The sequence below is a fragment of the Haliotis rufescens genome, unplaced genomic scaffold, assembly GCF_023055435.1.
Source record: "Haliotis rufescens isolate VD_foot unplaced genomic scaffold, xgHalRufe1.0.p SCAF_2, whole genome shotgun sequence".
Classification (NCBI taxonomy): Eukaryota; Metazoa; Mollusca; class Gastropoda; order Lepetellida; family Haliotidae; genus Haliotis; species Haliotis rufescens.
The window spans coordinates 67,729,312-67,744,887 of NW_025963890.1; the positions used below are offsets into that span (position 1 = coordinate 67,729,312).

The following is a 15,576-nucleotide window of genomic DNA, read 5'->3' on the forward strand; positions in this document are numbered from 1 at the left end:
CCCGAAGTGATGCAGGTCTCAGACGTTTACCACTTCGGTGAAACCCACAAGCACGGGTATGGTGCTAACAAACCTAGAAACATAATCGGGGCGAACCAGGATTCGAACCTACAATCATAGGTTTCTGGCATTCCCAAGGGATGCAACTCTGCACAGCAAATCGCGGCGCCTTAGAAGACTGGGCCACCCGTGCCCCCTATGGCTACAAGGAACAGGTTGTCATATCCCCAACCTCAGATCCAGCTGAAGCATCATGGGACTCAAGATCATAGAGGTGGTACAATATCTCCACGTACCCATCTTCCTCAGCAGCATGTGGCCCTTGTTGTCTTCTCCCAGTCGGGGCTCTGAGGAGAGTGAAGGAAGGGGGTCGAAGCTGGCCATACTTCCGAACGAGCTGCCCCTGCAGGTAGAAATACAAGAGTGGGTGAGTGAGTGAGTGCAGATAGAAAATAGTGAGTGAGTGAGTTGGGTTTAATGGCGTGTCAGCATAATGTGATAGGGAAACCTGAAGTGATGCAGGTCTCTGATGTTTTACACTTTGGTGGGACCCACGAGCACGGGTATGGTGCTTACAGACCTAGAAGCATAATTGGGGAGAACTGTGATTGGAACCCATGATCATAGGTTTCTGGCGTGCACAAGGGATGCAAAGTCTGCACAGCACATCGCGGCACCTCAGACAACTGGGACACCTGTGCCCCGAATAGGAAGTATGTTTGTTTGTTGTTTAACGCCGCATTCAGCAATATTCCAGCTATAAGACGGCGGTCTGTAAAAAATCAAAACTGGACCAGACTATCCATTTTTTTTAGATCATGAGCATCGGTCTATGAGTGAGTGAGTGAGTGAGTGAGTGAGTGGGTGGGTGGGTGGGTGGGTGTGTGAGTGTGTGAGTGAGTTGTGTTTTAGTGTCACTATGAACAGTACTTCAGCTACATCATTGCATGAAATGTCCGAAGTGATGCAGGTCTACCCGACTTTGCCACCCATGCCTTCCACCATCAAACTGTCAATGCTGAACTGTGTTCTGTTGTGATATATAAATAATCTATAGTGTGACTACCACCCTCGTGGTCGGAGAGCGGAAGGTCGGGGGGTTTGATCCCTCCATGCCCCCAGAATCAACAGTGCAAGACAAGCATGGGATACTGAACAAGTGTATAAGTGTATTTACTCCCCGGGTACCCTACCCCCTATTACCCAGCCCTACCCGGGTACCAACTGTAGGTCTCAAAAAGTAGGTACACACTGTCCTATTGGGAAAAGTACTGTATTTAGACTGTATTTTGACTGTATTTAGATACATGTATGAAACGATCTGGTCATGCATACACTGAAGTTGACTGAAGTTTTATTTTTATTCAAACATATAAAAGCCAGGGAATATAAAACAAAAGGAATGGGCGTAGTAGTCAGAAAGAACTTCAAACATTAGTGACTTGTAGTTTAAACACAGAGTTTTAGGTACCCAGGTCCTACTCAGTACCCACCCGACCCGAGTACCCGAGTTACCCATCCCAGCCCTAGTATGGGGTACTTATTCTGCCCCTGACAAGTGAGTGAGTGAGTGAGTATGGTTTTACACCGCTTTTAGCAATATTCCAGCAATATCATGGCGGGGGACACCAGAAATGGGCTTCACACTGTACCCATGTCGGGAATCGAACCCGGGTCTTCGGCGTGACGAGCGAACGCTTTAACCACTTGCTACCCGACCGCCCCCCCTGACAAGTGAAGAGATGGACATAATACATACATGCTTGGCGGCGTCGGGCTGCGGGACTTTCCCCGGGGTGGTGGAGGCAGCACCTCCGCAGGAGTGGGTGATCGACTACTCGGCAGGTATGGCAATGGTGATCTTGACCTTGACCTAGATCGTGACCCTGATCTTGAGTGAGATCTTGAGCGAGATCTTGATCTGGACCTCGAACGTGACCTGTTCAAATTGAGATAATATCTTTTCTCACTGACCTGTAAAGAATCCACTGATTGAAGGTACGAGTACCAACTTTTACACATTCATATGAGCATATATAACCAATTTTGTAACCAAGATCATGACCAACTGAAGTGTCTATCTGCAGTCATCACTAATGTTGTTTTTGTTGAACGTAAGTTGTTGTACTTATGTTATGGGGGAGGTCACACTCAAGAATTAAATTTAATTTTTGTGAGTTCATTTTAGTGTGAACCTTCATAGATTGAGGGCACAACTGTATAAATGTCAGATCTTGTATACACAATATTATTTAGCATTGTGACTTCATGTCCCACTGACCACCACACAACAACCAGTTGAAAAGTGGAGGAAAATATTTCCTCAAAACGAGAGATGACAACGAATGTATGCTTAAACTGTTCAACAGTAACATCTTTTGGTCTTGTTACAATGCGGTATACGGAAGAATCAGAGTTGAGGTCATTTCAAGAATACGTGAATCTCGTGATAAAACATAGATATATATATATATGAACGTCAAAATGTGTCGTTCAAATGTTTATCATATCATGTGACCAGCCTTTCATTCGATGGAGAAGCTGTATATCATGAAAACCTCACATACAAATATTACATAGAAACAATTCATTTCTTCATGGATTAGATTCTTTGCAGAGTTGAGTCCCTAAACTGTGCCAGGATCTGCTGATTGACACTCTCTCCCCGGTTATGGATTGTCAACAAATGCTATTGTAGACTAATGTCAGAGGAAGGCTCTAAGTGATGCATGTCAGTAAAGATGGGAATGGTGTTGACAGACCAAGAATCATAATCTGGGTAAATGAGGGATTCAAACTCACAAGCAGCTCTTGGGACAAGGGACACAACTCCTGGAGTAGCTGGAGTAGCCTAATACCCAATGTCAACATATAGTGTACACGATAAATGGTGTTGACAGACCAAGAATCATAATCTGGGTAAATGAGGGATTCAAACTCACAAGCAGCTCTTGGGACAAGGGACACAACTCCTGGAGTAGCCTGATACCGAATGTCAACACATAGTGTACACGATAAATGACGTGTTATCGATGTTTACCACTGTTCTGATTTGACATGATGAAGTTGACAAATGAAGAGAAAACTTTGATGTGCAACAGTGTCCATCGATAAATATTTCAGTCTATCCTTTGTACTTTACATCTCCAAACAAATATTAACCAGCCCCAAACTTGTTTCTTGGTCATATATTAGGAAAATAGCTTCCTGAAAACCTACAAGCAACCTTTAAGACACTTTTGGTGTTGTTTTAAGTCCACAGTAGGCAAGTGTTGAAAAGATTGAGGTCAAATTCTTATTCATATGAAAACATCTAAAACATGATTTTTACATGTTTTTCTCATTTCAAGAATTGAGCAGATTCAGTGTGCCCGAAGGGTCCTTATTGTGACTCAGCCTTTCCAAGGATAAACTTAATGATACTAAAAGTTGAAAAAAGACAAATGGATCGTGGGTGAAGCTGCGTCTTACCCATACCTTGACCTTCGTCTTCTCTCCCCGCTGTTGTATCTGCGCCTCCTCCTGGGAGGGGAAGGTGACCTTGCTCTTGTCCTGGGTGGGGACCATGACCTTGACCTACTTCTTTCACGATCTTGCAGATATTTTGCAGGATTTTCTGCCATCTCTTGCTCTTTGATTTTCTTTGCCCTCTGTTTGGCTTTGAAGAACTCATAGAGTCCCAATTTCTCCCATCCCTCGCTGTAAAGACAAATGACTGATTTCTAATTAAGTGGCTATGTCAAGAAGATATCTGAAGTATATTAATCTCACTAAAATCAGATCTTTCACTCTGTTACAATACCTATCTGTGATATGGTGACCAGACCGTTAGTCTGAGACTAATTCAAATATAGGACTTGTTGTTTTCTCCCATAATAATACATGAACCACTAGTCAGAAAAAGTGTTCCTGTGACTTTTATAACCAGCAGTAAAGAGAGATTTACTATCCGACAGTGGTCAATCCTGGAATTATTCTTAGCCTTAATCAATGCAACTAATTCTCCCAGGTCACTGAAGAATGCTTAATTCTGACTGGTTATAATGAGGTATCATCCTTCCATTTGATACCTCTAAATTAGGCCTTTTCACACAAAAACCATGTATGAATACATCAATTACCTACATATCAAACCATAAAACATAAGGCTGCCGATCAGAACTGCATACGTTCAATATCGAAAAATTCTCGAATGTTTTTGGCGACAATTTGGACATCCTAGACCTTAAGCCTAGCTTGATGATGAGATGACAATACCAAGAGCCTTGTACCAAATTTAAAATCAATCTCATCAAAATCAGATCTTTGTTCTTGCTACCATAAAACAATGATCTGAGGACATCCTAGAACGGCTCACGTCAGAACGACCATCCATCTGACCAATCAGAGCCCTGCTTAACATATCGGGAAAGTGACAGTCGGGAAGTGTTTCCTTATCATGCAATCTTGAAAATGTCAACATGGGGTATTCCAAAAGACAGTTATGGGCTTTTCGACTGATTCTGTGAAACTCATCGTTCAATGGGATTACATTTGAAATGGAAGAGACTTTCCATAACCTGCAGGAAATTCTGACACACAATCTCGGCCTTTTATTCCAGAATTTTTGAACCAATATTTTTTCAAAGTGTTTGTCTGGATTGGAAGGCGCCAGTTTGGAACTAGTGCCGTAAAGCTTGAGAAAGTTGCTTTCTGATTGGCAAATGTCGACTTCTTGTTAGTCATTTCATTGGTCAAATTCACAAAAGGTCGATCTGACAATGTCTGACATGACCCGTAATTGGATGTCCTCAGATCTTTGTTCAGCGGTAGTGTCAGATCTTTGTTCAGCGGTAGTGTCAGATCTTTGTTTAGTGGTAGTGAGAACTAAGATCTGAGGTTAATAAGACTGATTAAAAATAAGAGACTACCTGAAACTTCAAAATACAGTAGGTCACAATTAGTCTCCTAACTGAACATTAAACTGAATAAAAAGAGGTAAAAGTGTTTTGTGTACTGACTACCTGTCACGAGGCCTCTCGTGGCTGGGGTGGCTGTAGAAGGCTTCCACGGCGGCCAGCAGACGGTCACTGGGGGGCATCGGGGGCGGCAGTCGGATGTCGTTGGGGTCCAGGGCCTTGTACTCTGTGTCCTCCAGCTGGGATAAACGATCATAGGGAACATCAGTGACTAAATTATTCCTCAGAAGAGCCAAGGATTCTCAAAATAGCCGTGATATTGCGGATGTGGCGTTAACTGAGAGGCTTGCAATAATAGGCAGTCCTAGCGTATTTGATTCAAGTCCCTCAAAAATCTGATTTTGTTTGTGTTCTTTTACTCACAGACAATGTCTCAGACTGACGCAAATCAATAATTACAATGTCTAGGCCAAGACAAATGGCTATCCGATCATGGAGCATAGTCTCCCTTGAGGCAACCAACCTGATGATTATATTCAGCGAGTGAATGGTTTTACGCTGCTTTTAGCAATATTCCAACATCACAGCGGGGGACACCTGAAATGGGCTTTACACATTGTACCCATGTCGGGATTCAAACCCGGCTCTTCGGCGTGACGAGTGACTGCTTTAACCACTAGGCTACCCGACTGCCCCTGATTATAGTCTATCTCCTATGACGTAGGACATTTCACCCTTCCAGCATTCGTACATAGCTGTGATGGATACACAGTACATTGGAACAGGGAGGACCGGTTGTCAGGGACTTCAAACCAAATCAAGTTTTCTTGTCAGGCAAATTAGGAAAATATGTGCATTAGGATTCTTTCATATTTTCTTTCATTCAGAAGTAACATTGTATTTGAACACTGCATTCAATGCAGTAATGTGAGACTAAGCTTTGAACCCTCCTCTCCTTGGTCCTGTTATCAGTGAAATACAAGTCACCTCCACCATGCCATCACCTTGGTCATAAGGTCAACCCAATCTACACAAAGGAGTTGAGTTAACTGCTGGCCTGTTGGACCATTGCCAGTTAAAATAATAAAAGATTGCTGAAAAGTAAAGTAAATGGCCCGTCTGGCTCGTCAAAGTTTCACCCCTTCTATGTATGTTTAAGTCTTTCAATAGGACACTGCTCATGAATCATGTAGTTTCAATGAGAAAATCTTTAGGGGAATGCGATCATGTGAATGGTTACCCCAAAGAAAGATATATCCCGATCTGCTCGTTAGAAGGACACAACTGGCGGCCATTGTGTAATGTTGTGTACAACCACATCTTTGTTTGCTCATAAATTGCCAAAAATGAGGCAAATGGAAGCCAAGATTTAATGCAAGTCCAAGAAAAAGCATTTTAGGGGTGAAGAATTCTAAAAAAATTATAGTCCTCTTCGTAACTCAGTTGCTATGTGACCTCAGGTTCCGCTGATTTGGAGCCTCAATCAATTAGTTGTGGGCCAGTTAGTTTGGAAAAGGACAAGAAACTTTTGAAAGGAGCAAGCCCTGCTGGCTTCATACAATTGTTTTGTTAAATCTCCCCTTGTACATCAAGTGACAATGCTAAGTATTCAATCAAGAAAGACTGAAGATATTTTCAATGGAAAATGAGCCCTCTTGTACTGAAACCCATGAAACAACTACATCACAGCACTCTCTGCTCCCTCACCTTGACCAGCGGAGCCATCAGTCCAGCGGGCAGCTCGTGGTAGGGGACGGAGGGGGTGAGGTCCATGTCCAGGGGGAGCATGGAGGGAGGGGGAGGCAAGGCTGGGAATCCAGGGGGAGGCTTGCTCAGGTCTGGGAGGGGCAGCGGCAAGGGAGCAGCCGGGGGCGGGCCGCGGAAATCTGCAGGTGGCATCCCTCGGGGACCTAAAACGAACAGTGCACCTCACATCAACATGTCCAGTTTAGACCTGAAGCCAACAATATAACATGGCATTCCATCACTTATTCTTGTGAATGTCAACTAAAATTAATATCTGCATGAACTGACCTGATCAACATTTTCAGTGTAAGCCAATGGCCAACAGTATATTATTTAACTCATTCTTCCCGATGTGACATACTATTAATCACTGTTGAGGCAGTCTTAGTCTGTCTCACAGCCACTGAACTAGATTATTTCTCCTTCACCTCAGCCCTTACTGTAAAGCTAAAGGCTACATGAAGCAAGTCTAGATTTTCCAGGTTCTGAACATCATCTTCTAGGGCTCCTTTTCAATTTAAATGGAGTTGTTTGTTTCTATCAATATTATATATTTGCAGTGTTAGTCTGAGGCAATCTGTGAGGTATCCAAATCTGGACCAGTTAAACAAGTGATGAACCCTCTGGGCATCGATCCATGCTATCACACAGCCAGTGTCTCTTGGCATCATCACCCAATCTTCACCTAAGTTGAAACAATCAAGGAGTACTAATGGAAAGTTCTGTCTCAGGCTACAGAGATGGAACATTACCTGTTGATTCTTCTCTTTTTGTTGCCTGACCCTGATTTAGACTTACTCATGCCACAATTTAGACTTACCTAGTCCATGATTTAGACTTACCCAGTCCATGATTTGGACTTACCCAGACCCTGATATAGACTTTCCCAGTCCACAATTTAGACTTACCCAGTCCATGATTTGGACTTACCCAGACCCTGATATAGACTTTCCCAGTCCTGATATAGACTTACTCAGTCCATGATTTTGACTAACCCAGTCCACAATTTAGACTTACCCAGACCCTGACATAGACTTACCCAGTCCACAATTTAGACTTACCCAGACCATGATTTAGATTAACACAGTCCACAATTTAGACTTACCCAGACCATGATTAAGACTTACCCAGGCCATGATTTAGACTTACCCAGTCCATGATTTAGACTTACCCAGTCCACAATTTAGACTTACCCAGTCCATGGGAGTAATCAAACTGTTGTGGAGGGGGTCTCTGGTTGAAGCCGGGGGGTGGGGTATTGAACAGCGGCATGCCCGGGGGTCGCTGTGAGAACGCTCCTGGGAACGCTGGGCCAGGACCAAGGGGTGGCGGCTGTAAGGGAGATAAATCATCTATCATCCAAATCTGGCTTCCACAAGAGATCACGCGATAACACCTAGGAAATATCGCTGCAATCAATCTCATTATAATCAATTCTCACTGTCGCTAAACAATGATCTGAGGACATCCCATTACGGGTCATGTCACAACAACCTTTTATTTGACCAATCAGAGCGTCGCTTACCAGATCTAGAAAGTAACAGTTGGAATGTGCTTTCTAATCATGCAACATAAAAAAGATTAACAACAGTTGAAGACAAAATCACTGTCTATCTCTCACTTAAATGGGATCAACATCTGAACAGAAGAGAATTTGCATAACCATACAATCTCGGCCATCTGTTAGACATTCTAGGATGTTCTTTTGTTCAGTTTTCAAATTTTGAATAGAGAACTTTGTCTAAATATTTTTCAAAGTTCATAGTCAGGAACGAAAGTCGCCAGTTTGAAACTAGTGCAGTGGAGCTGCTTTCTGATTGGTTAGTGTCGACTTCTTGTTAGTAATTTGACTGGTCAGTCCAAAAAAAAATTGTGAAAAGTTGTTCTGAGGTGGAGCGAGAACTAAGAATGCAATGAAATCACATCACAATACTTTGAAAACTATTGTGAAATCATCGGTTACCATCAAATGATGCCATATTCGATGTAATAAGCGCCCCTCTCTAATAAGCGCCCACGGCGATATTTGCTGATATATTGGCTAGTGAACAATCCCAATTAGTACCCCTTCCAATTGATCAATGTACACAAGACTTATTTATTTGTGTATAATACGTGTGTTATATGCATCCTTAATTGTGGGAAATTAGATTCTGGAAAAAATATATATGTCGTATAAAAACATTTCAGGCTGTCAGCATAAACCACAAAATTTACTTTTTTTCCTCCAAAATAATATTCTAATAAGAGGCCCCTATTTCTAATTTTGAGAGCACCCTGGGCGCTTATTATGTCGAATACGGTACACTATTCTCTCTGCCACTGAAGCTGGTTAGCTGTACTTCATACATTGAATACACTGCTTACATATAGTTGTTTACAAACTGAAAATATTCAGCCATATTCCAGCTGTAATGGGCGGCCTGTAAATAATCGTGTCTGGGCCATGCACACAAGTAAATGAAATCATGTGCAAAGATCCTTTAATTTCATTTATTTTAACCTAGAAACATAATCGGTTCACCCCGAGATTTACCCCAACAAATGTCTGAGACCTGCATCACTTCGGGCCTTCCTCCCACATTAAGCTGACACGGGGTGGAATACGCTTCAGCAATCCATGCTGGCCGCAAAAGGCGACTATCCTTGATCAAACAAGATCAGGTGGTCAGGCTTGCTGACTTTGTTGATGCATGTCATCATATCCCAATTGTGTGGATCAATGCTCATGATGTCAATCACTGGATTGTCTTGTCCAGACTTGATTATTTACAGATCGCCGTCATATAGCTTGAATACTGCTGAGTGCGGTGTTAAACAACATCAAATAAACAAATCCAGGTGAATCAACCTTTTATTTCAGCCTACCTGAGACAAATTTGGGGGTCCCGGGGACTGCTGTGGGGGAGGTCCTCCATCCATGCCCATCCCGATCCCCATTGGCCCTGGTCTCATGGGTGGGGGTTTGTCTTCCTCAGGTGTGCGGGGTGGGTTCTGTGGGCCCGAACTGGGTGGCATGTTCACGCCTGGCGGCATGCTTGTGGCTAACACTGGATCCCCACTAGGTGGCACTGACTGTATGAGTACAGGCGCACCTGTGTTGACCACTCCACCTGAGACGCTCCCCGGAACCATACTGATCGGTGGTGGTGCTGTGGTTACTGAAAGTGGAACGAGTGACATGAATATTTACGCCACAACAATATATTTCATGACCATGAACTTTTCGGCTGATTTTAGCATTGTAACTGGATTATTGTGAGCTGAGTTTACTAGGTCAAACTGAATGTTACGCGGCTCGGGGACCGGATTAGTTGATAAAGTCCCAGACTCTTCATATATGACAAACTAGGAGTGTAACGATATATCAAACTATCAATGCATTGTAGTTGTTTTCATATGATTGTACTCTATCGATAGGAATCTAAAATGCCAATAGTACTGCCGATAGTATGAATAACAATAGTTTCAACAGTTGCAATTAGTTATAAATAACACAAATTATGTGTAAAAAAACTCTGTTGAAATACAAACCTGTCATGTGTTGATTGGCAAAAATGTTGTATTCATATTCGAGTTATTTCCCTTTGATTTGAGTTGCACCAGGGAGGAAACTGCTGACTTTGACACTGGCGGCAATACCTTATTATTTTCTAGTACATTGATGGTTACTCTTGCAATACAATTGTGAAAGTAGCCACTAGTGACACCCCTTTGACAAACTATGATGAAAAAACATCACTGCAGGGATCATGGAATTGATACAACTGAGAATAACTTTGTCTGTTATATACATAACCATAAACATAAGCAGAGGCAGGGATTTCTCTCGACCTGCTCAGAGGCCAATATTCGGCCCTAAGTCTGCAGCAAAAATTCCCAAGTTAAAAAAATAATTTCCCAATACCTCAGAATTTACATATTTAAGAGCATTAAAAAATCAAATTTTGAACAAAATCACACATAGTTCCCCAATTTGCCTGCATAAGACATGCAAGTCATTGCCTAGTAAAAAGATGGTTTGATATCAATAGTATTGTGGTAACGGGGAGATACGTCAATTTGACATCTGTGGTTATTTCCTGAATGTAGTGGAGGCTGCCATGCGGCATCCAGCAGTCGACGCACCTGCTTGTTGCTGCTGCAGCTGCAGGCCCTGCTTCTGTGACTGCAGCTGTGTCAGCTGGCTGTTGAGGTGGTTCACAAAGTCCTGGTGCTGCTTCTGAAGGCCGGCATACTGGGCCTGGATCTTGGCTGTCACCTGAGTCACGATCTGGGCATTGTCCGTGATCAGACTGGCCTGTAGAGAGACAGGTAGACTTAGGTGAGTCAGGTGTTAAGGATCCCCATACAAGCACTATACATAACCCGTAAGGTCAGGGCTGGTATGGCTGTAGCCCCACCCAACTGCTCTGACTCTGAATGATCAACATACAAGCACTATACATAACCCGTAAGGTCAGGGCTAGTATGGCTGTAGCCCCACCCACCTGCTCTGACTCTGAATGATCAACATACAAGCACTATACATAACCCGTAAGGTCAGGGCTAGTATGGTTGTAGCCCCACCCACCTGCTCTGAGTCTGAATGATCAACATACAAGCACTATACATAACCCGTAAGGTCAGGGCAAGTACGGCTGTAGCCCCACCCACCTGCTCTGACTCTGAATGATCAACATACAAGCACTATACATAACCCGTAAGGTCAGGGCAAGTACGGCTGTAGCCCTACCCATCCGCTCCTCTCCCCCAACTCACCTGATAGTTCGACAACGACTGACTGGGCTGCTTCATTTGCTGCAACAAAAGGAAGAAAAGGTTTATTGTCTGAGATCACCACAAGCATTTATTTGAAAATAAAAACAAACTTGGGAAGTGTTTTTCACCATATAATAAAAGGAAATACGCTCTTTAGTATGAATAACTGCTCCTGATAATAACTTGGCAGCTACCATGTGACAATTTGATTTTATTCTTACTTGGTGAAACATTAGAATAACACAGAACCTGTTTAATGTTGCACTGTGCAGTCAGCAATGTCAAGGTCTTCACATAACCCATCATGGGAAGCAAACCTCTGACTTCAGCGAGGAGGGCAAACGCTAACACCACAAGGCTATCAACAGTCCACTTCAAAGGAAGTGCAGCAGTTGAGTAATGATCAGTTACGGGTAACTATGGCTACCCTGCTCATTTCCAAATCTAATGAGTGAGTGAGTGAGTTGGGTTGGGTTTAATGCAGCTTTTAACAGTATTCCAGTTATATCGCGGCGTGTCAGCTTAATGTGGGAGGAAAGCTCGAAGTGATGCGAGTCTCAGACGCTTACCACTTCGGTGAAACCCACGAGCACGGGTATGGTGCTGACAAACCTAGAAACATAATTGGGGCGAACCGGGATTTCGAACCCACAATCATAGGTTTCTGGCGTGCCCAAGGGACGCAACTCTGCACAGCGCCTTAGTGGCACCTTAGACGACTGGGCCACCCGTGCCCCTCCAAATCTAATGAGTGTGTTGGGCTTGATGCTGTTTTGAATAGCCTATCACAGTGTGTCAGCTTGATGCTGTTTTGAATAGCCTATCACAGTGTGTCAGCTTGATGCTGTTTTGAATAGCCTATCACAGTGTGTCAACTTGATGCTGTTTTGAATAGCCTATCACAGTGTGTCAGCTTGATGCTGTTTTGAATAGCCTATCACAGTGTCAGCTTGATGCTGTTTTGAATAGCCTATCACGTTGTGTCAACTTGATGCTGTTTTGAATAGCCTATCACAGTGTCAGCTTGATGCTGTTTTGAATAGCCTATCACAGTGTGTCAACTTGATGCTGTTTTGAATAGCCTATCACGTTGTGTCAACTTGATGCTGTTTTGAATAGCCTATCACAGTGTGTCAGCTTGATGCTGTTTTGAATAGCCTATCACAGTGTGTCAACTTGAGGCTGTTTTGAATAGCCTATCACGTTGTGTCAACTTGAGGCTGTTTTGAATAGCCTATCACAGTGTCAGCTTGATGCTGTTTTGAATAGCCTATCACAGTGTGTCAACTTGATGCTGTTTTGAATAGCCTATCACGTTGTGTCAACTTGAGGCTGTTTTGAATAGCCTATCACAGTGTGTCAGCTTGATGCTGTTTTGAATAGCCTATCACAGTGTGTCAACTTGATGCTGTTTTGAATAGCCTATCACAGTGTGTCAGCTTGATGCTGTTTTGAATAGCCTATCACAGTGTCAGCTTGATGCTGTTTTGAATAGCCTATCACGTTGTGTCAACTTGAGGCTGTTTTGAATAGCCTATCACGTTGTGTCAACTTGAGGCTGTTTTGAATAGCCTATCACAGTGTCAGCTTGATGCTGTTTTGAATAGCCTATCACAGTGTGTCAACTTGATGCTGTTTTGAATAGCCTATCACGTTGTGTCAACTTGAGGCTGTTTTGAATAGCCTATCACAGTGTGTCAGCTTGATGCTGTTTTGAATAGCCTATCACAGTGTGTCAACTTGATGCTGTTTTGAATTGCCTATCACAGTGTGTCAACTTGATGCTGTTTTGAATAGCCTATCACAGTGTGTCAACTTGATGCTGTTTTGAATAGCCTATCACGTTGTGTCAACTTGAGGCTGTTTTGAATAGCCTATCACAGTGTGTCAGCTTGATGCTGTTTTGAATAGCCTATCACAGTGTGTCAGCTTGATGCTGTTTTGAATAGCCTATCACAGTGTGTCAACTTGAGGCTGTTTTGAATAGCCTATCACAGTGTGTCAACTTGATGCTGTTTTGAATAGCCTATCACAGTGTGTCAACTTGATGCTGTTTTGAATAGCCTATCACAGTGTGTCAGCTTGATGCTGTTTTGAATTGCCTATCACAGTGTGTCAACTTGATGCTGTTTTGAATAGCCTATCACAGTGTGTCAACTTGAGGCTGTTTTGAATAGCCTATCACAGTGTGTCAACTTGATGCTGTTTTGAATAGCCTATCACAGTGTGTCAACTTGATGCTGTTTTGAATAGCCTATCACACTGTGTCAACTTGAGGCTGTTTTGAATAGCCTATCACAGTGTGTCAGCTTGATGGAGGATGGCCCACTGAGGGCCTTTACCATGTTGGTGTAATCTACAAGCACAGGTATGGTGCTAACTGATCATGAATCACAACCAGGGTGAATCCCATGGCAATACAATCCTGGCATGTCTAAGGGACGCAACTCTGAACGGATAATGGCAGCACCTTAGACTGGGTAACCATCCCCAGCGGAACTTAAAAAGAAATACCTTCACCTAGCTACTCTTAGGCAAACATGACACAGAAAATCATACACAAAAACAAAAACAAAACAAAACAACAACAAATAGATGTCCTGCACAGGGTTGTGTTGAAACATAATGTTCAGAGCACCCACTCAACAAAGCCTCCCAGCCAAAGATACACCACATCTCATTGAACATTCAAGTGAGGGACAAGACAATGACTTTGTGCCATCTAAGCATAGCAAGAAAAGAGTTGGTTTTGAGATTGGGTGAGGTGAGGTGAAATGGGGTTCAACGTCGCGTCCAAGATTATTGCACTTATATAGCGACGTGCATGCACATGTGTGTGTGTGTGGCTGCTTGTAGTAGACCGGACTGATGCCGATTTATAGTGCTAGCACACTGGGATACCATGCCGCAGTTTAACATGAATACCCCACTCAGACACAGTATACTGACTCCGAGCCAACCAGTCCTTGTTTTAGCCCCTTAATGCCGAGCGCCAGACAGGGCAACAACAAGTACCATCTTTTAACGTCTTTTGGTATGACGCGGCCGGGGATCGAACTCAGGACCTTCTGCTCGCCGGGCAGTCGCTCTACCACTAGACCATGGAGGCGGTCCTTTTTGAGATTGGGAATTATGTACAGGGCATTAGCTAGTACAGAAACATCAGGAATACAGTTAATCCACTCCCCCAACAAGGGAACATCCGTGCTCAGACGAGTCCAAATTTACTACCTGGGTACCCACCCTGCTATTACCTGACCCTACCTGGGTACCCACCCTGCTATTACCTGACCCTACCCGGGTACCCACCCTGCTATTACCTGACCCTACCTGGGTACCCACCCTGCTATTACCTGACCCTACCTGGGTACCCACCCTGCTATTACCTGACCCTACCTGGGTACCCACCCTGCTATTACCTGACCCTACCCGGGTACCCACCCTGCTATTACCTGACCCTACCCGGGTACCCACCCTGCTATTACCTGACCCTACCTGGGTACCCACCCTGCTATTACCTGACCCTACCTGGGTACCCACCCTGCTATTACCTGACCCTACCTGGGTACCCACCCTGCTATTACCTGACCCTACCTGGGTACCCACCCTGCTATTACCTGACCCTACCCGGGTACCCACCCTGCTATTACCTGACCCTACCTGGGTACCCACCCTGCTATTACCTGACCCTACCTGGGTACCCACCCTGCTATTACCTGACCCTACCTGGGTACCCACCCTGCTATTACCTGACCCTACCCGGGTACCTATCCTGCAATTACCTGACCCTACCTGGGTACCCACCCTGCTATTACCTGACCCTACCTGGGTACCCACCCTGCTATTACCTGACCCTACCTGGGTACCCACCCTGCTATTACCTGACCCTACCCGGGTACCCATCCTGCTATTACCTGACCCTACCGGGGTACCCACTGTAGGTCCCAAGAGTTGGGTAGAAAATGTCTCATTGGGAATAGTTTGACTGTAGCCTTAGCAAAATGTATTTAGATACACGTAATAACGATCTGGTCATGCATACACTGAAGTTGATTAAGTTTTAATTCTATTTAAACATATAAAAGTCGGAATGGGTACATAGTCAAAGAAATGTGAACATTAGTGACTTGTAGTTTAACCATAGAATTCTAGATAATTTTTGTCATAAAAC

At 43.7% G+C, this 15,576-nt stretch overlaps 1 protein-coding gene across 7 annotated transcripts in view; it reads right to left on the minus strand.

Moving 5' to 3' along the window:
- Positions 1 to 15,576, minus strand: part of LOC124134605 (calcium homeostasis endoplasmic reticulum protein-like) — a 59,647-nt gene that overhangs the window by 2,570 nt on the left and 41,501 nt on the right. For 2 of the 7 annotated variants that reach the window (XM_046499531.2, XM_046499529.2), the window contains 9 exons: positions 11,406 to 11,444; positions 10,773 to 10,944; positions 9,513 to 9,805; positions 7,838 to 7,976; positions 6,606 to 6,808; positions 5,004 to 5,137; positions 3,478 to 3,699; positions 1,760 to 1,939; positions 297 to 403 (listed from right to left, as the gene is read on the minus strand). In XM_046499531.2, the coding sequence (XP_046355487.2) occupies positions 297 to 403; positions 1,760 to 1,939; positions 3,478 to 3,699; positions 5,004 to 5,137; positions 6,606 to 6,808; positions 7,838 to 7,976; positions 9,513 to 9,805; positions 10,773 to 10,944; positions 11,406 to 11,444 (1,489 nt within the window). Of the gene's footprint in view, positions 1 to 296; positions 404 to 1,759; positions 1,940 to 3,471; positions 3,700 to 5,000; positions 5,138 to 6,605; positions 6,809 to 7,837; positions 7,977 to 9,512; positions 9,806 to 10,772; positions 10,945 to 11,405; positions 11,445 to 15,576 lie in introns of all 7 variants that reach the window. The other 5 variants (XM_046499530.2, XM_046499525.2, XM_046499528.2 and 2 more) reach the window with 3 other exon arrangements.